Raw genomic sequence first — 23,032 nt, forward strand, 5'->3', positions numbered from 1 at the left:
TTTTCACAGATACTACAGCATCATACACTTGCACAAAGTTGTATAATACAATATCAGAAATGAGGTTGTGACATGATATTAATACAACATTATACACTTTAATGATACTGTATACTACAATATAATAAATGATATTGTTATATGACGTTAATACATGATACACTTTGATGACACTTTCGGGGGTTCTTTTTCTGTTGTTTAGTGTGCAGGTCGTTCAGAGCAAAGCTTACTTCCTGCAAGGCCAGTGTCATGATTACCTTATGAAAGTACAGCAGATCCTCCAAGCGGTGAGTCCTCCTCAGGCACACACACACACACACACACACACACACACACACGCGCGTGCGTGTGCGCATACATACACACTCACTCTCACACGCACACACACTCACACGTACACACACGCATGGTGTGTTGAGTGTGTTATTGTGTCACAGGGCGGTCCAGCGGTGGAGGTGGACAAGATGTTAAATATGTCCTCTGAGACTCTGGATCAGTTGAAGGGCTGTGCCATGGACCTGCAGCATATGCGCCAACCCAATGAAGACATCATCAGGGGGTAGGAACAGCAGTGTGTGTGTGTGTGTGTGTGTGTGTGTGTGCATGCCTGCATGCATACAAGTGAGTGTGCATCTGTTTGTATATATTTTAGGAGGTAGGAACAGCAGTGTTTGTGTGTGTTTGTGTGTGTTTGTGTGTGTGTGTGTGTGTGTGTGTGTGTGTGTGTGTGTGTGTGTGTGTGTGTGTGTGTGTGTGTGTGTGTGTGTCGATACAGTACATACGCTTGTACTCATTTCTCGCAATGAGAACGATTGATAAGAAAGACGGATTAAAAAAAAACAAATAAAAGAAATAAAGGCTAAAACAATCACGACATCGTCCATCTCCTCCTATCGTTCATACGTGGGAAATCTCATTTCCCTGCCTGCCTCCCTTCAGCATCGAACAGCTCCAGAGTATGCAGAGGAGTATCACATACTCCATCTCCGGGACCACCACCAGGAAGAACAGGGGCAGCGTGGGCTCCTGGGAGGAGCGTGGAGCCAGCAGGAGCTTCACCGATGCCACATCCTGGATTGCTCAACAGAAGGTAAGCTATAGGCAAGAAACCTGGCATCGTTGGCATCGTTGGCATCATCTACTATCATCTACTCACTTCAGTGGAGCCTGGTGGATAGAGCCTGGTGGAGGTAGACATCAGGAGGACGGGGGCTCATTGTAATTGCATGGAATGGAATGAGGAACGGTATCAAACCGCGGCGGTTACAATGAACCCGGTGTCTGATTTGGACCTCCACCAGCCTCTCCTGACTCACTTCTATTCAGCCTTGAGGTGAAGGTTTACAGGGTGCCATGAATGACGGCATAGTTTTGGAAGTCAGCCTCTCAAATAATTCCCATCCCACGGAGCTCCAAACCGGTTTAGAGTAGTGTTTGTGTCTGTGTCTGTGTGTGTCTGTGTGTGTCTGTGTGTGTGTGTGTGTGTGTGTGTGTGTGTGTGTGTGTGTCTGTGTCTGTGTCTGTGTCTGTGTGTGTGTGTGTGTGTGTGTGTGTGTGTGTGTGTCTGAATGGTTGAAGCATGACACCCCACCTTATCACAGATTCTGACCTGCTGAAACACACACCATCAGGCATCACTGCCAAAACATGAGAGAGAGAGAGAGAGAGAGAGAGAGAGAGAGATAGCACGTTGGTGAGAGAGAGAGAAACAGCACCCATGTGCAAGAGAGAAAGACAGCATGAGAGTGAGAGAAAAGGGAGAGAAAATAAACAGAACGAAGAAGGCCTTAGAGAGAGAGAGAAAAAATGAGAAGAGTGTGAAATCTGACACTGATCACTGAGTCATGTCAATATGGGACATGTCAGTTGGGCTGGTCACATGCATGCCTATGGGGTGGGAACACACCCTTCTCTTCCCTCCCTCGGTCTTTCACCACCTCCTTCACCACTCCCTGCCTCGCCCTCTGTCCCACCCTCTCTCTCACTCCCCCTTTCCCTGTAATTATCTTTCCTTGTTTCTCACTCCCTGTTTTTTTTTTTTCTCTTTCTATCTGTCTGTCTGTTACTTCAATACGTCACTCTGTATTGTTTTTTTTGTAGAAATGGATAAAGTCTTTCTCTCTCTCTTTCCCTCCTTCGCCCTCTCTTCTTGTCTCTCTCTCCTGCCCCTCTCTCCCTCCTTCCCTCCTCTCTCTCTCTCCCTCCTTCCCTCTCTCTCTCTCTCTCCCTCCTTCCCTCCCCCCCTCCGCCCAAATCTCTCTCTCCTTGACGCACGTATGCTCCTCACTAACCTCACGTCCCCTCCGGCAGACAACAGTCAACTCATTAAAACTCATTAAAAGCAAATCTATCGAAGCAAAGTTCTATCAAAGTATGTCATATCCCTGTCGGCAGTCTAGCACTTCCCAAACCAGACGTTATGAATCTCAGCCATAAAAATAGAAGGGAGCGGTCAGAAAAACAAAAGGAACGAGAGACAGGAGAGAGAAGAAAAAAGGAGGAGTGCTGCTGGGTAGAAACTGGCTGGGGGTGGTTTGGGTTCTTATCAAAGCTGAGGGCTGTGAACTCTGGCGAGGGGGGAATAGTTGGAATAGTTTTCAGTTGTTGACTGACCGGCAGACAGACGAGAAATGGGTAATGATTATACGATGACACCTAGAGGCGAGAGACGGGAATGACACGCACGTTTTGTATTTTTAAACCACACCGTTTAGAAGTTGTGTTCACGATTTATTTGACTGTCTATTGTCTATAGACATGTATTAGATATCAGGTATTGGTATGTATCCAATAGGCTACAATCCTTTCATTGTAGAAGTTGACAGGGTGTTATTATTGAACAATGACAATCAAAGTTATATTCCATTATGTTAAATTAGAACTTGGTATAGTAAACATACAGTCAATACAAGACAGGAAGAAAATCTCTTGATGCATGTTGGGACCATGAAGTCACACTATACCGAGTATGTCATTAATAATGGAGTACATGTGGAGTAAATGGTGTCTCTCTCCTCTGTGTCTGCCACCTGTAGCGTCTGATCGAGACGTCTCCGTGGGGGGACGACTCTGCCACCATCGAGCAGCAGATCATCAGCCAGAACAAGTTCCACAGCTCCATCCAGAGGAGCCAGGAGTTAGACCGCGCCAGAGATGAACTGGTGGGTACTCTGCACTCTTCTCTCTGCCCCACCTCTTCCCTCTCTCTTTTTACTCTCAGCCACTTCATTCTTTTTGCCTTTACCAAGGCCTGTTTAGATGCTATTTGCTGATCTGTGGCATGTGCGTGTATGTATGTGTGTTTGTGTTTGTGTGTGTGCGTGTATGTGTGTGTGTGTGAGTGTGCGTGTATGTGTGTGTGTGTGTGTGAGTGTGCGTGTGTCCATATTATGTCATTTGCTATTTCAGGTACATGGTACAGGTACACTCAGTATACAATGTATCTCTCAAAGTCCCATAATAAATGCACTTCTGAATGGGGATAAACATTGACAGTTGTCTCCATTTTTTCAACAGATGCAGAGAGGGGATAAGGCTAACCTTCACGCCCTGGAGCAAGAATGGGACAGCCTTCAGGTATGAGAAGATTAGAAGACTATCAACCATTATCAAAAATCCAGAAAAGAACCTTACTATTTCTTTCTCACAATGTGAAATCGTATATATATATTTTTTTTCACTGATCTATAAGTTGACTTTTGGAACTCATTTAGTTGAAATTGGTTTCATTCGTCCCTCCGTCAGAAAATGTCCTTCAGCCGTACGGGTCAGCTGCGAGAGCTGAAGGACATCATCGAGGAGATCTCCCGCGCCATCATGTGGGTGAACGAACGCGAGGAGGAGGAGCTGGTGTTCGACTGGGGCGTCAAGAACATCGACGACTACGTGCCCAAGAAACAGGAGAGCTACTCTGTAAGACCTCGCACACGTGCGCATTGCGTGCGGACACACTCACGCACACACTAGTACCGTTGTCACTTTATTGTCCATTTTTCTGTCACTTTTATGACTTATGATTGAATTGTTGATTGCTTGCTGACTTGCTGCTGTTGAGCGTGGAGCAAGATCCCAAAGCATTTCACGATGTCAGTTACAACTGTATGCGATACATGTGACAAATAAAATCTGATTTGATTTGATTTGACACACAACACACACACACGCACACACACACCCACCCACCCACCCACCCACACACCCATACACACACACACACAGGGTTCCCTCACCCAAATGTCTCACAGTCTGTGCTTTGGCCTATTCCAGAGGCTGATGCGTGACTTGGAGGAGAAGGAAAAGGAGCTGAACAAACTGAAGCAGAAAGTGGACGGTCTCCTGAAGAACAACCATCCTGCCTCAGACAAGATAGATGTGTGTGGGGGGGGGGGGGGCTACCCTTGGGGGGGCCGCCATAAGCACAAGATTGTCATATACATAGATGTATTTTCTATTCCTTCTAACTAGTGTGTTTAATTCGCCAGGCCTACATGGACACTCTTCAGACCCAATGGAGCTGGCTGCTTCAGATCACCAAGTGTATCGATGTCCACCTGAAGGAGAACGCTGCCTACAGCCAGGTAAACACACACGCACACACACACACACACACACACACACACACACACACACACACACACACACACACACACACACACACACACACACACGTGTACACAAGTACACGGATACACACCCATGTGTACATATGCGTCAACATGCACACACACACACACACACACACACACACACACGCATGCTTGAACAAACACATAGAGACAAACCACTCAAGCATTATTGCTACGGAACGTACTGTGTATCTATCAGAATCTCAGTGTTTTTTAATTTTTCATCAACCTTCCCTTCCCATGCAGTTCTTCAAGGAGGCCAACGAGACCAATGCCAAGTTGCAGAAACAGCATGAGAACATCCGGAAGAAGTTTGTCTGTGACAAAGGCACGCCTCTGGAGAACCTCACTGACCTACTCAAGAACCTGGAGGTAACAACCCTGAACCAATGTTACAGTTGTAATATTACACCAATGCGATGACGACCTCTGTCAAAGTGTACCAAAGACACATCCCCCACAGTAGACCTTGGATAGATACAGAATATCAAATACTTGACTTGTACTTCATTTCGTTTTTTCTGGTAACAATGTACAGTTACCATTGGAATAGTCCCGACCGTGCAAAATCCAAGCTAAATCATCTACACATATTTTAAAGTATCTGACACACCGTAGCTGTATTTGTCCCAAGTATTCCGTACAGCTATCCCATTATCAACACGTGAGCTTTGATTTAGCAAAAACATCGAACATAGACACAACTAGAACAACTAGAAATGCAGTAGGCCTAGATTAGAGATTTGACACACACATCTCATGGTATTTTGTAACCCTTCCTCTCACCACTTTGCATGGCAAACCAGTCTACCTTGTTTTGAGAAATTCCCTTGTGTACTCTACAGTATGGAAATGTAAAACTGATTGATTGGTTAGGCCGTTACTGTATGCTTTCCTCACTTGTGAAGACTTGTGAACCCTCCCCCCACCCTGAAACTCCAAGGCTCATAGACAATTCTAGTCTACTGTCATGTTGTATTTGTTTGTTTATTTTGGTTTTCTTTGTGCTGTAATGGCGACAGGTGTGTGGAGAGTGTAGACACTTATCTGGAGCCTAGCCAACCACACCACTAACGAAGTTCCCTCACAGAAAAAACATAGTCATTGTACTGTATTGTTTTGTATCGTAGAGTATAAAGAAGTAGGTCATATAGGACCTACAGTATACAGAGAGTTGACTTCTGTGTTGGTCCACAGAGAGAGAAGGAGAGGATCATGGAGAATAAGAGACAGGTGCAACACCTGGTCAACAAGTCCAAGAGCATCGTGAGGCTGAGACCACGGAACCCTGAGGAGAAGAGCACCAGCCCTGTCATCGTACAGGCCCTGTGTGACTTCAAACAAGACCAGGTCAGACACACACACACACACACACACACACACACACACACACACACACACACACACAATCCACCCTTCTACTTCTCACACACACACACACACACACACAGTGTTTGGACTAGAAGGAACAGCTAAGGCAGTAGTGAGCCTTATACCCTGTGTGTGTGTGTGTGTCCGTGTGCGTCCTACAGAAAGGGATCTACAAAGGCAACGAGGCCATCCTGAAGGACAACAGCCAGCGCAGTAAGTGGCACGTGGCGGGACCTGGAGGTCTGGACATGCTGATCCCCTCCGTGTGTCTGCTCGTCCCCCCTCCCAACCCCCTCAGCATCGGCATGGCCAACAAGTAAGACTCACACACACACACACACACACACACACACACACACACACACACACACACACCCAACACTCCCATTACGGCTGTCTTAAGACTACCTACTTAGGAGAGGTTACGTAACACTTTGATAACCGTGGACCTGACTGTCATAAACAATCATAACCGGTAGACACGGTACGTAGGGGATTATGATGGATGATGTGCGCACTTATGTGGAAATAATGAACATAAAAACAGCCATGACAAGAATATTAATCATAGTCATTCGGCTGTGCCTCGGGTTGCTCACCTAAATGAGTCTTGTCAAGGCGCTTTGAAGTCAGTTGTCTCTGGCACTAGCTTCTGAAATATTTAACGTCCATTTTAGGAGAGCGTTCCCGTTACCCCATCTAACAGAAACAATGAAACCGTCACTCTTTATATACAGTGTGGGATAGTTGTGGATCCTCTTCATGGCGGTTGAGTTTGACGGTTGACGGTGACGTTCTGTATCTTCCAGGAACGAGCAGTATTACGAGGCCATCATGGGCATATGGAGCCAGCTCTACATCAACATCAAGAGCCTCATGTCCTGGCAGTACTGTATCAAAGACATCAACCACATCAACTCCCTCACCATCACCATGGTGAGCCATTCAATTCAATTCAATTCAATTCAATTCAATTCAATTCAATTCAATTCAATTCAATTCAATTCAATTCAATTCAATTCAATTCAATTCAATTCAATTCAATTCAATTCAATTCAATTCAAATAGCTATATTTATCGCCTGGGAGCAATTCCTATTAGGGATACAGTAGTGCTTCAGACACACACAACAGAGACAATAAATAGAAAAGAACAGAACATTACGTGGCCTACCACACATCAACCCAGCTGCACCACATAAGAACCCCTGAACTCACTCCCTCTCACTACAGTAAGCCATTATGTAGCTTACCACACATTAAAGAGCGCTCTCTCGCTGCCCCCTGGTGGTCGCTTAGAAGTAGTGCTCGAAACAACAAACTTAACTCTTTACTCTCCCTCTCTCTCCGTCCCCTCCTATAGCTGTCCACGATGCGTCCGGAAGAGTACCGCAGCATCATCAAGAGTCTGGAGACTCGCTACCAGGAGTTCCGGCTCAACGCCCAGGGCTCAGAGATGTTCGGGGAGGACGACAAGACGAACATCGAGGGCCAGTACGCCACGGCCCAGAACCACTATGACACCATGGTCACCCAGCTGCCTGCATACAGTGAGTGTGGAGGGGAACCAGTGCTCCCAGTCATCCCAATAGCATCCTCAAAAGAGATAGCAGAGGTCGTTAACCTTATTTGTGACTCACCTAGGCCGTTTTTTTTTTTTAAATCCATTGAGTAGTTTTTTAGTAATGGCCCTGCCTTTTCCGCCATTGGTTTAGCCATCAGGCTAATCCTAGAGTCGTTCAATCCGGTCAAATTCATTATTCTATGGGGGGGGGGGGGGGGGGGGGTTAAGAGAATGAAATTAAAATCGAGCATACACTTGTGAGAATATAGCGTTCATTTCGCTATAAACTAGATAGCGTTGTGTATTAATATTGCTATTTTGCACCGAATTCAATTCGATGCCACATCCACTAAACGCAGACCTGTTGTGCTACGTTCATAGTTGCTGCAGTGGCTACCGGGTCCACATCTAAAGTGGAGGTGATCAAGCCCGCCAAGGCGGAGCCCATTAAGGCCGAGACTGCCAAGAGCACCACCAAGACCTCCGTCACCAAGACCACCATCAAGACCGTGGCCCCCACCTTCAACGTGACCCTGCTCAGTGACCTGCACGCACTCAGACGCAGGCTGGAGCTGTCCGAATCGGGCCTCAGCCAGTATCTCCACATTCCCCTGGGGGACAACAGCGTGCAGGAGTGCTCACAGCGCCTCCTGAAGGTGGAGGTATGTGTTGCGACTTCAACAGAGAGTTAAAAGTACACCAGGTAAAACAAGAGAAAATTACCCAGTTAAAATACTTACACAATGCACCTTTCCTCTGATAGGGCATGGCTGAATAGGTAATGGGCCTACCATAGACTACTTTAAGTGAGTAAGGAAGAGGGAAGGAAGGGAGGGAGGGAGAGAGGGAGGGAGGGAGGGAGGGAAGTTAGGAAGGATGGAACGAAGGACAAAAGGAAGGAAGGAAGAAAGGAAGGATGGAGGAAGGAAGGAAGGAAGGAAGGAAGGAAGGATGGAAGCGTCACTAAAGTATTCAAACAAGGCCACAAGGTGCCTTTCCCTAGAGGCTACCTCATTTTAAACGAAACAAGAGTAACAGAAACGTGGCGATTCTCAGGGCATCCACCACGACCTGGACGCGATGCGCGATGAGTACCTGCGGCTGAAGGAGAGGATCCTGAAACAGCTGGAGGGGACGGCCGCTGACTCGGAGCAGGCCAAGTTCCTGAGGGAGGAGCTGGACCTCCTCAACCAGAAGCTGGGAGGCCTGCAGGGCCTCTCCTCCTCCTACCTCGAGAGGTACGGTGCCGCTAATGCTTTTTGTCTCTCACTCTGCCTCATCCGCTGTCGTACTTCGTTGTCCGACTCGTTAGTTGGAGACTGGCCTTTGACTTCAGCCTTCACCAGTAGTGAACCTACTGTAGGGTAATGAATCACATCGCGCTACATCGTGGTGTCGTGTTCTTCTCCTGCTGTGTCGGAACGCATGTGTTTGTGGAGGTCTCATTGTAACATGGTTCTTTCGCGGTGGTGTCATCGTTGAGGGTGTCGTTGATCTAATGGTCGTATGGCGTGTGTGTGTGTGTGTGTGTGTGCGTGCGTGTGTGCGTGTCTGTTCCATGGGTAGACTGACAGCACTTCGGGCCTTACTCCAGAGCCTCATCCAGGCTGAGGATGTCATCAAGGTCTATGAGGCCAGGCTGACGGAGAAGGACACCTCCTCTCTGGACCTGAACGAGGTGGAACGCTACAAGGGCACACTGAAGGTCAGACACACTGGCAATCTATACAGCTGTCAATCAATTCATATACAGTACCAGTCAAAAGTTTGGACACACCTCGCCAAGAGTGTGCAAAGCTGTCATCAAAGCAAAAGGTGGCTACTTTGAAGAATCTAAAATCTAAAATATATTCTGGTTTGTTTCACACTTTTTTGTTTACTACATAATTCCATATGTGTTCCTTCATAGTTCTGATGTCTTCATAGGTCCTTCCATGTGTTCCTTCATAGTTCTGTGTGTGTGTGTGTGTGTGTGTGTGTGTGTGTGTGTGTGTGTGTGTGTGTGTGTGAGAATTTGAAGAGAAAATCTGAGGTGTTTTCTGAGCAATACATTTGGTCCTGCAGCAAATGAAGTCTGACCTGGAGCAGAAGAGAGAGCTTTTGACCGCCATGGAGTCCGACCTGTCCAAGGCCATGCACTGGAACAGTCAGATCTCCCCGTCCTTCCACAAGTGTGACGTGGACCTGTCCAAGTACGGAGACCTGGTGACCCAGATGTCTGACCGTTGGCGTCGCATTCAGACCCAGATCGACAGCAGGTGAGGGACCTTCGATCTCAACACTCACACTCTGCCCATACACTCAAATACACATGCTCACAGACACACGGATACTGTACAATCACACATACGTATTACACGCACACACACACACACACACACACACACACACACACACACACACACACTCAAACATATATGCATACACATTCACTTGTACACACACTCACAATCTGAAGGTCAGACACAAAAAAACTGAAATGTGATGTTGAAGGGAAAGTATCTACGGTATCTGACAAAATCCTCCTTTCTCCTCTCTTCTCCGTCCTTCCCTCTCTCTGCATACCCGCCCCGCTCTCTCTCTCTCTCTCTCTCTCTCTCTCTCTCTCTCTCCTGTCCTCAGAATGTGGGACCTGGAGAAGCAGGAAAAGCAGCTCAGGCATTTCCAGAACACCAGCTCGACACTGGACCAGTGGATAGACAACGCCCGTCAGCGCCAGGACTCCCTGCAGGCTACCAAGTACACTAACGTCCAGACCCTCATGGATCACCTCAACCAACAGAAGGTACCGTCAGCCACAGCTACAGCCATTTAGATTCGATTTCATTCAAGCTTTCATGAAAATTATGACCTGAGCTGACCAAATGAGATCCGTTTGTAAGACAGCTGTGAAGTAGCAAACATTGAAATCTAGGTTATTGTGTTTATTTTTTTTGTTCATATTTTTGATTCCAATATGATTCCTGTGGTCATAAGGAGGAGGCTGTTGATAATGTTGATATTGTAGAAATTGGCGTGGTTGTTTCAGAGGGGATTGATAGATTCTGACGCCGTCTGTGTGTGGACTTGCTGAACAGGTGCTGCACAGTGAGATCAAGGGGAAGAAGGAGAAAGTGGAGGATGTGCAGAAGGATTCAGACACCTGCGCTGCCTCCATTAAGGTCAGCTTGCATGATATATTTACTCTCTCTCTCTCTCTGTTCCTTTGAAACTTTCCAAAGAAAGTTAGCATTCATTTTGTCACTGAAAGCATAACATGTAATACAGCTGAATACATGCTTGTATTCATATGGTGCTGCTACGTTTCAGGACTATGAGCTGCAGCTAGCCTCCTACAGTGCTGGACTAGAGACCTTGCTGAACATTCCCATCAAGAGAACCATGCTCCAGTCACCTGCCACTGTGGTCAGACAAGATGTAGGTGCTTGGGGTGTCCAACAGGGGGCACCAGACATTTAATTTGGGTAAAAGTGGGCAAATTAGATCATGACGTCTGTAGTGGCATTCTGACAGTCAAAATGCCCTTCAGTAATGACCTTAACATCAGTGTTAATCCCAGTTGATTAATCCTAGTATTTTGGCTTCAATTCCTATTTGGCTTGTACCGAAGTCATTATGGGTCATCTAATTATATTTCTGTTAAATACTGGCTAAGAAAATGTTTCAATTAACTATGTGTGTAGTAGTCGTTAACCTTCTGACATTTCATTCACACTTTAATTAATTAATTAATGAGCTTTTGGCCAACGATTTATCCATTCAATGTAACCCCACAAGGCTGCTGACCTTCAGTCTCGCTACATCGAGCTCCTGACCCGCTCCGGTGACTACTACAAGTTCCTGGGAGAAATGCTGAAGAACATGGAGGAGTTAAAGGTAAGGACGGGCTGGGTTCGTATGCCATACAGGGAGGCATACAGTATTGGTATAATGCAAGTGTTAGGAAGTCCACTAGCCAGCCACCTGTTAACGCTACGCTCGTCTAGTCTAGAGGGCTAAGGCCGGCTAGTAGGTTGGTAGCTGACGTATGTTTTGATTTGAGTGGTAAGAGTATGCGGACTGTGTTGGGTGTGATGCGGCCTGGGGAGGCAGTTGGCTACCAGGTAGGTACCAGGATCCAGGGCAAGATCCGCCGAGACTCCATAATCTTCCTTAAAAAAATTCCCAAAGAATATGTCCAATTTAAGATGAGAAAAGAAATCCGGATTTCCCTACCAACACACGTGGTCAGTGGCGGCGTTCACACCAAAACCCCCATTTGACGCAGCCCACTGACGTCTTAAAAATGTTGTCATTGCCACTTCCGCCCTGGGTCCTGGCCTCAACTGCCGACTTCCTCAGGTGTGGAGTGTGAAATGTGATTATGTACTGTCCGAATTGCGCTCTATATCGATCTAGCTGTTCCAAACAATTCTTAACAATGAAATGTGATAACGTACTGTCTAAACTGCCCTCTAAACCTGTCTATCCTCCCTATTCCTAACATACCTCCCCCCTAAAACAAAACACCAAAAATAAATGGCACCTTTCCTTTTTTCTTTCTAATTTCTATATATGTACAGTACCAGTCAAAAGTTTGGACACACCTTCTCATTCAATGGTTTTTCTTTATTTTTTTTTAAATTATTTTCTACATTGTAGATTAATATTGAAGACAACAAAACTATGAAGGAACACATATGGAAAACAAAAAAGTGTTAAACAAACCAGAATATGGTTTATATTTTAGATTCTTCAAAGTAGCCACCTTTTGTTTTGATGACAGCTTTGCACACTGTTGGCAAGGTGTGTCCAAACTTTTGACTGGTACCGTATATATACTTGTTTCACTTTTCCTTCCACTTTTCATACCCACACCACAAAGTTTGTCATGCTCGAGCCTTCAGCTACCCATTGTTCTAATGTCCACTGCCAGTGTCCATGACGCGTACAACATCGAAACCCGTGCTCCACCTCACGGCCGCACCAGCTTTCCTCGTCATCGATCGCTCCCCACTCGTGACAAGACGTCGGCTATGATGTTATCCCTGCCTGGCAAGTGGTGAACGACCAGATAGTACGTCTGCAAAGCCAAGCTCCACCGGAACAGCCCCCTGATTCGTCATTCTGAACTTTTCCAAGAATGTGAGCTGATTCCGATCTGTGTACCCCACCACATTACCAAAGTATGCACGTTATCCAAATCCGCAGTAACAATATTCATAAATCGCTGAAATGTAGCGGGGGTATTCTTCATTCCAAACTGAAAACCACGGCGCTGATACAAACCCTCTGGCATCACCACACTCAAGACCTCCATCGCCTGTTCCGAAAAGGGCACCTGCCAGTATTTTGCCACACTTTGAGCTTGCCAATCCGATCAATACAATCCTCCTGCCGGGGGATAGTATACGAGTCTGTTTTGGTCACTGCATTTACTTTCCGATTGTCAACACAGAACCGCAGTGCCCCATCAGGTCCTAGACTCACACTTGGAGAACTCCACTCACTATCACTAGGCTCAACAGCCCCCGTGTCCATCATGTCGGCCGGCTCTTCCGTTACCTGAGCCAACTTTCTTGGATGGAGATGATGTGGATGTTGCCTACTTGGTTGCATCACCCCTCTCCGCATGATGGGTAGCCAAGGAGGTATCCATAAACAGAGCATCAAACAGCCACCATCCTCCTTCTGACTGGAGGATAAAAGGCTGAGATGCACCCCTAGGGTCTCCCTGACCACTGTATACACTAAACAAACCCCTCCTGGCACAGAGGGGGGGTGCACAACCGTGTCCTCCTGCTCATCATCTGGCCTTACCTCAACTGAGGATACACCACCCACGCAGCCTCCGAGACCCGTCCATGAAATGGCATCCTCACGTTCACGAACCACAGCCTATTGGCCTGCCTTCGGCCTGGAGGGCTAACTTCATCATTAAACTCCTACTGTATGTATGACCCCACTGCCCCTTCACCAGCAATGACTGGGCTGCCCCTGTATCACGCAAAATGGTAACCCTCATGAGGCTGCCACCACCCCACAGGATATCAAACCCTTATACAATGATGTACCCTCCCAGTGAGGGTATCCCCTCCTCCCCCTCTGCGGCTGGGCCCACTGAAACCACCTGGGCTATAGGTTTGTGAGGGCTGTCTTCCTTGCTCAGTTCGCTCATGTCCTCTCTATATTGGCCCATGTCCTCTCTATATTGGCCCATGTCCTCTCTATATTGACCCATGTCCTCTCTGTATGGCTCTCTCCCCCTCAACGCTGGGCACTCCTAACTTTATGTGCCCCCTTCGCTTGCAGTAAAAACAAATCACACTGCTTTGTGAAAAGGTGCTCCGTAGTCGGCCCTGTCGCCATACCAGGTCCATGGTCTCTGTCCCTCTCTCCCCCGTTGCTTTCCTCCAGGAGATTACCGGTCTGTCCATGAAGACTCTCTATGCGCAAGCTCCAGTGTATCCGCAGCCATAGCTGCCTCTCTCCTGTTATTTCCAATTCATTTAGGTAGACACCCCACTGCCTGTGGCACACTACTCTTAAATTGTTCAATCAATACCAACTGCCACAGCTCCTCAAACGACTTTGCCCCACATGCCCTACACCACTGGTCAAAATCGGTCTCTTGCTAATTCCAGATATGTTTCCCCTGGACGTTTGGTCCCCGGCCAAAGGTTTTGCCTATAGACCTCCGGCACCAGCTCATAGACTGCCAATACAGCCTCCTTCACCATCCTGTAGTCCTCTCTGACTGCTCAAGTTCCAAAGCCACATAGGGTCTCCTGAGCCTTCCCCTCCAACACACACTGCACCAGCATGGTCCAGAATGTCTCCGGCCATAACAATTGCCTGGCTATCTTCTCAAAAGATACAAAGAACACATCAGCCTCACCCACATTGAACTACGGCATTAGGTATTGACAATTAGCTAAATCGAAACGCACATCATGAGTATGCTGAAGTACGCTCTCGTTGTTTCAATCATGTATGCTCCAATTTTAACTTCATCATTTCTAATTCTAACTCCCTCATCCTTACCTTTCGCAGGCTAGAATCTCCGTCTGGCTTCCTACCCACCCTGGGAAATACATTTGCCGTTAGCGCCTCAATCATACTATATTTTATCATCTCCGATGAGAGCTCAATGCCCACACATTCTTGCTACCACACGCAACTGAGACTTAGTCAGCATGTGCCAATCTCTCAGATTCCTAATCTCCCTCACAAATACCACTGTATAAAACTCTGCCGCGGCCTCCTCTATATTCACCCACAAGCTAACAAGCGACAACCAAACCTACTGACTATCGTACCGTTCCAGAGATACGCCTGCACACCCCCCCCCCCCCCCCCCCCCCAAGCGCACAACAAAACCGGCTACAAATTCGAAAGGACAAGCCCCCGTATGTTACGAACTCCGCTAGCCAGCCCATGTCGTCTAGAGGGTTGCGGCTACCTAGTAGGTTGGTAAACTAGCCTACATGTGTGTTCTGGTGTGGAGTGTGAAAGGTGATAATACACTGTCTAAACTCTGTTCTATACCTATCTACCCTAGCTATTCCTAACACAAGGCATGCAGTATGCTGTGCTCAGAGTAGCTGTATAAATGGTTTGATTGCATTGTATAAGTTTGTTCTAAATCAGATTTAAGTAGATTGTATTATCATTTAAAGGGGTAATCTTGAATTGCTACATCAAATGTTGAACTTTTAAATTTATGATATATAGCCATTGATTCTTGAAGAATATAACTTATAAATGCCTCATGAGCTTAGTTCAACTGTCTTACCATCAGAACCCATCAGAACCCAAAATATAAGCTATAAGTACACAATGCATAGCTTAATCACTGTATAGATTAAAAACATGGTTAAAACTATATTTTTGAGCTCATGATCGATGGTCAGTCCTTGCATCCATAGCTCCGTTTAAGAAATTGAGAATTGCTCAACTGTTTACCAAAAAACTGGTGGGGAGCCCGCTTTGTTGTTGTTTGAATTACAGCTTTAAGAATGTTTTGGGTAAATATTATGACTATTCCTATGACTATCCTTATTCTTATCCTTATTGAAAGATATAGCAAATTGAAAACAGTTATTATTTAAGGCAGTATTTAACAGAGGAGGCATTAGGAGACAGAAATGTTTTTAATTAATTATTCTATCTATCATCTACACTATTTCTCAATCCATTTCCCCCTCAGATTAGGAACACCAAAATTGAACTGCTGGAGGAAGAGCTACGGGGTCTCAAAGAGGACATTCAGGACCGCACCCAGATGAACCGCTCTCTGGAGGATACCCTGTCTCGCTACCAGCTGGAGCTCAGCCAGTCCAAAGACCAGCTCATCTCTATGGAGGAGATCAAGAGGACCTCAGTCATGCAGGTCAGCGCAGCCAAGGACAACCTGGACACCACTCACAGCCAGCTGCAAGACCTCACCGACAAGCTGGCCCGCCTCACCTTCCAGCTGGATGAGGAGAAGAGGAAGAAGAGGTTGGCTGAGGAAAGGTACTGTAGCCAACAGGAGGAGTACGAGGCGACAGTCCGCAGGAGGCAGAAGGAGCTTGACGAGCTCAACTGGACGAAAATCGACCTGGAGAAAACGGTGAAGGACAAGGAACGAGAGTTGGAGAGGCTCAAGATGCAGCTGGAGGAAGAGGCGACACGCCGGCGTGGGGCAGAGTCAGAGATCTCTAAGGTAAGAACCCAGTGCAGCCAAGAGATTAGTCAGCTTAAGCAGACGTTTGAGACGGACATCCACGTTACCAAGACAACAGTGCTGAAGGCCACTCAACAGCGAGAGGAGCAGACCTCAGAGTTAACACTCCAGTGTGAGAGGCTCGAATCTGAGAAGAGGGACCTAGAAGAGGAATTGCGGAGACTGAGGCTGTCTGTGACCCAGATGGAGGATTCGAGGAGGAGGGCTGAGGATGAGGCGCACCAGCATAGGTCCACAGGGACGGAAGAGTCGAGGAGGCGCAGGGAGCTTGAGATGAAGCTCCAATCTCTAGTCCAGCAGAGAGAAGAGGAGGAGCTCAGGCATAAAGAGGCCCAGGCTGAAGCCACTAGGACCACCCAGGAGAAGACCAGGCAGATCAGCCTGCTCACACACAACCTGGAAGAGGAGGGGAAGAGGAGGAGGGCCCTGGAGTTGGAGGTCAGTAACCTGAAGAAGACCCAGGTTGAGTTGCAGTCCAAGAACACCTCCTCCCTAGAGGTCATCAACAAGCTCAAGATCTCAGAGCAGGAAATCCACCTGGTTCGTGTGGACCTGGAGAAGCAGACCAGTGAGAGGGCCAAGGCCGACCAAAGTTCTGTGCGTCTGCAGAGCCGCCTTCGGGACCTCCAAGCGGAAATAGAGGGTCTGCAGGTGGAGGTGGAGAAGCAAAAGAGGAGCACCCAGGAAGAGTTCACTCGCAGAAAGAGGATGGAAGCCGAGTTAGAGAAGATGACCAAGACATGTAGGGAACACACCACCACCATCAACACCCTGAGAGTCAGTCACGAGGAGGTGTCCACCTCTGGGAGGAGGAACGAGCAGGAGCTCAGGGCCCTGCAGGAGGCTCTGGATAAAAGCCTGCAGGACCACAAGGCCACCACCGAGAGCCTGGCAAAGGTGACAGCTGAGCTCAAGGCCCTGCAGCAGCAACTCCTCCAGGAGCAGGCTCGTGTCCGTGAGCTCAACCTCCGCAACGAGAGCCTGTACAAGACCATCGAGGAGAAGAGCAAGCTGATCAATGACAACACCACAGAGATCGAAAAGCTCCAGGGCCTCACCCAGAAGCTGACCAAGGAGAGGCTGAGGCTGGAGGAAGAGCTGCGGGGAGTGAGACAGGAGAGAGATGAGCTAAAGATGAACAGAGATAGTGTTGATGTGGAAAGCGCCACTCAGATCTCATCACTGCATGTCCAGCTTCAGACCAGCAGCAAGAGGACTCTGGATCTGCAGGCTATCATCAATGACCTCACCAAGGAGAAGGAAAAGCTAAAGTCGAATATAGACAAAATCCAAAAGCAATTTACTGAGGTATTTTCTTTGGTTTGAGGGATCAATTCCAAAATGAATTACAATTATTAATCTTTTACCACCTCTGCATGAACAAATCGCTCTGGAAGGATCAAGGTTGAAAGTCTTTACACTGCATTTTGTATAATTCTTAATCCGATCCATAAAGGTTTGGCAATTTTCAAACTTTTGTATGACAGAAACGGCTTTGGGGTTGTTCACTGAAATCCATTAACATGCATCCTAATACTAATTTATTGGCTAATTCCACAGAAATAATTTTGAGGATCACTTTCATTTCCACAATGACACTGCTCACAGCATGCATTTGATTTCTTTATCAACAGTATGTACATAGGCCAATTGCTTAACCATAACCTAATAACAAATTAACAATTATCATGATACACACACACATCCCAGATCACTGAGTCCCTGCTAACATTGTCTTCTTTATGATTACACTGCAAATCTAGAAAGTATATTATATATGAATCAAACCTAGAAAATATATTATTTTCAAATTTACTGATACAGTATTGTATTGATGTATTGATACAGATTAATCTGTAAACATTTGGCTAACACTTTGCATGAAATTGCCCCATTTTATTGTGTTGTAGTAACACTGAACTCACTTTCGTAACAACAAAGTTTTAAGATGTTACAGAGTATTGGGCAGTTGCATAGTGTAGGGATTTTAGTAGTTTATGTTATTAAGGAACAGTCCACTTGTTGTTACATAAACCCTGCAACTCTATTACTATGTAATGACAAAGCAATTGTTAATGTACTAGATAACAACATGTTAATACAATGTTGTTACTAGAGTAATTACTTAGTTACTACACAATTACACAGGAGTAGGGGCAACTTCATGTACAGTGCGACCAACATTAGTAAGAATGATAATAATTTATAAGCATTCGTACATTGTAGTAGGTTGTTGTTGAAAGTTATTATAGGTGTCACCTATATGGTTTTTACAAAAGTGAATATGTAACCACTATTAAGTCCTCTCTCTCTTATCTTTCCAGACCTCTGTGATGGTGCTGGACTCCCAGAACCACTACAGCGAGATTCTGCATGAGAGGGACAGCCTGCTAACTAAGCTAAAGCTCCTGGAGCAGGACAAGGGCCGCCATCAGCGCTTCGAAGAGGAGCTCACCCGCATCAAACTCACTCTTGAGACCGAGCTGCGTCTCAAACAGCGCCTCCAAGAGGATAACGACAAGATCAAAAAGGACTTCACTTACTGGAAGAACCAGTACGAGCTGAAGGAGGGCCAGATGAGGCAGTGCGACTCGGACAAGGACAAGGCGGATCGTGACAGGAGCTCCCTGAGGAGTGAGGTGGAGAGGCTGACTGCTGAGCTAAGGAGCCTAGAGGAGAGGTATCGCAGCCGGCTGCAGTGCTCTGAGAAGGAGGTGTCCAACCTGGTCCTGAAGAGAGAGGCCCTGGAGAAGGAACTGAGGAGGCTGCAGCAGAGGCCAGACTCCCTAAATATACAGACTCAGACAGATGAGAAGGTACCCACCGTGGATCCCTCAAAGCTGGTGTTCGATGGCGTGCGCCGCAAGGTGACGGCCCACCAGCTGTGCGACTGTGGCATCATTAGCAAAGCCAACCTAGATGAACTGCTGAAGGGCAAGAGGACGGTGGAGCAGGTGGCGGTAGACATCCAGCTCAGTCTGAAGGGAACGGGCGTCATTGCTGGCATGGTAGGAGGACCTCAGGGCAGGATGTCCATCACAGAAGCCAAGACCAAGAACATGCTTAGCCCAGAGAGCGCCCTCATGCTGCTGGAGGCCCAAGCTGCAACTGGCCACATTGTGGACCCCAAGTTCAATGATAAAATGTCAGTGGATGCTGCCTGCTCCAGAGGAGTGGTGGATACAGCAGATAGAGACACCCTGATGAGAGCTGAAGCAGCCAGTGCAGGCTTCAAGGACCCATACACCGGCAAGCTCCTCTCCGTGGGGCAGGCTATGAAGCAGGGTCGCCTAGACAAGGAGACGGCCATCCGTTTGCTCCAGGCTCAAGAGTCAGTTGGAGGCATTCTTGACCCAGTGTTGAGTGTTTTCCTACCCAAAGATCTTGCCCTGGACCGCAACCTGATTGACGAAGACCTCTACAGGTCTTTGAATAGGAAGCCCACCTGCTACCTGGACCCTGCCACAGGAGATAAGATCAGCTACGGCGACCTGAGGGTGAAATGCAGGATGGAGCTGGCGTCTGGTCTCCTGCTCCTCCCAGCTTCAGAGAAGCCCATGACGGTGCAGGGCCTCCGGGGCGAGGTGCCGGTCTCAGAGCTGATCAACTCCAACCTCCTGGACAACACAGACATTCAGAAGCTGAACCAGGGTACGCTTACTAGCAAAGAAATTGAAGATAAACTCAAGCACTACCTGCACGGCTCCAGCTGCATCGCTGGCATATACGACGAAGCCAATGCTCGCATCATGCCTATCTACCAGGCCATGAAGGAAGGTTTGCTCCGTCGAGGGACCACCCTGGAGCTCCTAGAGGCCCAAGCTGCCTCTGGGTTTGTGATCGACCCAGTCAACAATGTCTGCCTGACTGTGGACGAGTCTTGGAAGAGGGGCCTGGTGGGGAAAGAGTTCAAGGATAAGTTGCTAGCTGCTGAGAGGGCTGTTACTGGATACAACGATCCTGCTACTGGCAAGACCATCTCCCTCTTCGAAGCTATTGAGAAGGACCTGATTGAGAAGGGCCATGGGATCAGGCTTTTGGAGGCTCAGATAGCCAGCGGTGGGATCATCGACCCCAAGGCGAGCCATCGTATCGATGTGGACGTCGCCTACAAGAGGGGCTTCTTTGATAAGGAGATGAATGAGGTCCTATCCTACGAAGGAGATGACACAAAAGGGTTCTTTGATCCCAACACCCACGAGAATTTGACCTATCTACAACTGAAGGACAGATGCATCAAAGACCCCAAGACTGGGCTTATCCTTTTGCCCCTTAAAGACAAGAAGAAACCCAAGCCACTGCCTGAGCTGAGTTCCAAGAAGAACATTCTCCGTAAGAGGCGGGTGGTGATTGTGGATCCCGACACTGGCATGGAGATGACTGTGCGGGAGGCCTACCACCGTGAGCTGATCGACTATGACACCTTCCTGGACTTGTCGGAGCAGGAGTGCGAGTGGGAGGAGATCACTATCACAGCAGCTGATGGCTCGTCCCGTTTGGTGATTGTGGATAGGAAAACTGGTAATCAGTATGACATCCAAGACTCCCTGGACCGAGGCTTCATTGACCAGAGCTCTCTGGATAAGTATCGTACCGGATCCCTTTCCCTGACCCAGTTTGCTGACCTCATCACCAGCAAGACCAGTTGCAATGACCTGTCAATCTCAGCTGTAAGCGAAGAGGACGTTGCCACCTGCACTAGCCCAACCCAGGCTATGCCCTCCTCCCCCACTGTCCGCAGGCGCTTTGACAGTATCTCCATCACCCTCTCCCCACCAGAGATGTTCGATGACCAGAGCCCCGTTGCGGCAATCTTTGACACAGAGACGCTAGAGAAGATCACCATCCCAGAGGCTCTGCGGAGGGGATTAGTGGACGCTATTACTGCTCAAAGGCTGCTGGAGGCCCAAGCTTCTACAGGGGGCATTATTAACCCAGCAACTGGCCAGAGGCTCACCCTGCAGGACGCCGTGCACCAGAGCATCATCGATGACGACATGGCCGCCAAGCTGAAGCCAGCTCAGAAAGCCTACATGGGCTTCGAAGACGTGAAAACCCAAAGAAAGATGTCCGCTGTAGAGGCCATCAAAGAGAAGTGGCTTCCCTATGAGGCTGGACAGAGGTTCCTGGAGTACCAGTACCTGACAGGGGGGCTCCTGGAGCCTGGCAGGGGCCAGAGGACCACTATTGAGGAGGCCATCCGAAGGGGCTGGTTGGACGGCCGGGGGGCCCAGAAGCTCCAGGACACGAGGAGCCACATCAAGAACCTCACCTGCCCCAAGACCAAGCTGAAGATCTCTTACAAAGAGGCCATGGATAGCTGCATGGTGGAGGAGAGCAATGGGATGAAGATGCTCCAAGCCTCCTCCCTTTCCAGCAAGGGGATCAGCAGCCCTTACAACGTGTCCAACCCAGGATCAAGGTCTGGTTCCAGAGCAGGGTCGAGGGTCAGTTCCAGGAGTGGCTCCCGTAGGGGCAGTGTGGACTACTCCTCCACCGTCAGCTACAGCTTCAGCTCTACTAGCAACACTTTCAGCTAACTCCCTCTCTTAATTCACACAAAGAATACAAGATAAACAGTGTAGGAAAAGGGAACAGGGAAAGTGGGTTAGATGGGGAAACTTAATCCTTTGTGATGTGGTATACTTTTTATTGTGTGTTTATGTTTAGTTTATGCTTTTTGGTGTGTACGAAATTTGGTTGGGGGAATAGAAGTTGGGTAAACTGAGCAATATATTAGAATGGATGTAGTTTTCATAGAATCAATTCTGAAGCCATGTCAATGTTTTTATGTTTTGTTTTCTTTATCTTTGGGTGAAATATAATTCCCAGAAAATACAAAATGCTTTTATATAGTATGTGCTTTATCTTTATGTACACAAATGGCTGTTAATCAATGACTTTTAAAATTGCTTTTAATTGCTCCTTGATCACTCCATCTGCATTACAATCTTTATTGTGCTATTGTATAATTCAATCACTGATGTTTTTTTTAGCAATCCTTTCAAAGTTATAATTTTTGTTGACAATGATAAACACTTTATAGCATAGCTGTATCACTTAGTGCAATGGTAATGAATAAAGTCAAATAGATTAAACCACAATATATGTACTTTACCTATTGTTAAGAAAATATCTGGAATTCTGTACTGCACTATTTTCTATGTAATCCCAAAGGATAAAAAAATGAAATAAAGATGTATAATTATTTGTCAGTGTCATGTAGTAGAGAGATCCATCATTCTAGGCATTGGAACAACTGCTATATTATGTCAAACTGCATTAGAGGTTTGGTTCTCTGCTCTGGAGTAGAATGCAATACCAGTATCCAACAATAGGTGGCAGTAACGGCAACTCATTGTGGGTTTAGGTAATTGGTTTAGGTGAGAAGTTGGCTTGAAGTTTGATTGTCACTTTTTTTTTTTAAAAAGATAGTAACAGTGAATAAGGTGTAATTTCCTACACTACCACCACTTGGAAACAATATCAATAAAAACTATTTTTTCTATTCAGAAACTTAGATTGATAGCATTTATCCAGCATTCTCTTCTCGTTCAACACTCTCACATAATATGTAAGCATATGAATGAGTAGATACAAATACAAAATTCTTCATGATATCACAAATTGACATATCAATGCCCTTTAGAGAACAGGACAGAGACACAGGAATGTCAGCATAGGGTCAGTGACATGAGGGCTGTTTTTTTTAAACAATGGCAAGCCTTTCGACAGAGTAAATCATTAAGCAGGTCCCTCCTTCAGC

General features: G+C 47.0%; 1 protein-coding gene across 2 annotated transcripts in view; it reads left to right on the top strand.

Moving 5' to 3' along the window:
• The window catches only part of dspa (desmoplakin a), a 23,692-nt gene extending 1,216 nt beyond the window's left edge, over window positions 1-22,476 (top strand). Inside the window, exons 2-24 of one of the 2 annotated variants that reach the window (XM_083690093.1) lie at window positions 203-287; window positions 438-559; window positions 940-1,090; window positions 3,036-3,161; window positions 3,517-3,576; window positions 3,745-3,912; window positions 4,267-4,371; window positions 4,482-4,577; window positions 4,872-4,997; window positions 5,823-5,975; window positions 6,158-6,312; window positions 6,806-6,932; window positions 7,359-7,545; window positions 7,941-8,221; window positions 8,616-8,797; window positions 9,126-9,264; window positions 9,624-9,817; window positions 10,182-10,344; window positions 10,637-10,720; window positions 10,869-10,976; window positions 11,337-11,435; window positions 15,748-17,574; window positions 18,591-22,476. In XM_083690093.1, the coding sequence (XP_083546219.1) occupies window positions 203-287; window positions 438-559; window positions 940-1,090; window positions 3,036-3,161; window positions 3,517-3,576; window positions 3,745-3,912; window positions 4,267-4,371; window positions 4,482-4,577; window positions 4,872-4,997; window positions 5,823-5,975; window positions 6,158-6,312; window positions 6,806-6,932; window positions 7,359-7,545; window positions 7,941-8,221; window positions 8,616-8,797; window positions 9,126-9,264; window positions 9,624-9,817; window positions 10,182-10,344; window positions 10,637-10,720; window positions 10,869-10,976; window positions 11,337-11,435; window positions 15,748-17,574; window positions 18,591-21,806 (7,954 nt within the window). In that variant the 3' untranslated portion in view covers window positions 21,807-22,476. The remainder of the gene's footprint in view (window positions 1-202; window positions 288-437; window positions 560-939; window positions 1,091-3,035; window positions 3,162-3,516; window positions 3,577-3,744; window positions 3,913-4,266; window positions 4,372-4,481; window positions 4,578-4,871; window positions 4,998-5,822; window positions 5,976-6,157; window positions 6,313-6,805; window positions 6,933-7,358; window positions 7,546-7,940; window positions 8,222-8,615; window positions 8,798-9,125; window positions 9,265-9,623; window positions 9,818-10,181; window positions 10,345-10,636; window positions 10,721-10,868; window positions 10,977-11,336; window positions 11,436-15,747; window positions 17,575-18,590) is intronic. The other variant, XM_083690094.1, reaches the window with a different exon arrangement.
• The last annotated feature ends 556 nt before the right edge of the window (window positions 22,477-23,032 follow it).

Source organism: Argentina silus (assembly GCF_951799395.1).
Source record: "Argentina silus genome assembly, chromosome: 18".
In the NCBI taxonomy this organism is placed as follows: domain Eukaryota; kingdom Metazoa; phylum Chordata; class Actinopteri; order Argentiniformes; family Argentinidae; genus Argentina; species Argentina silus.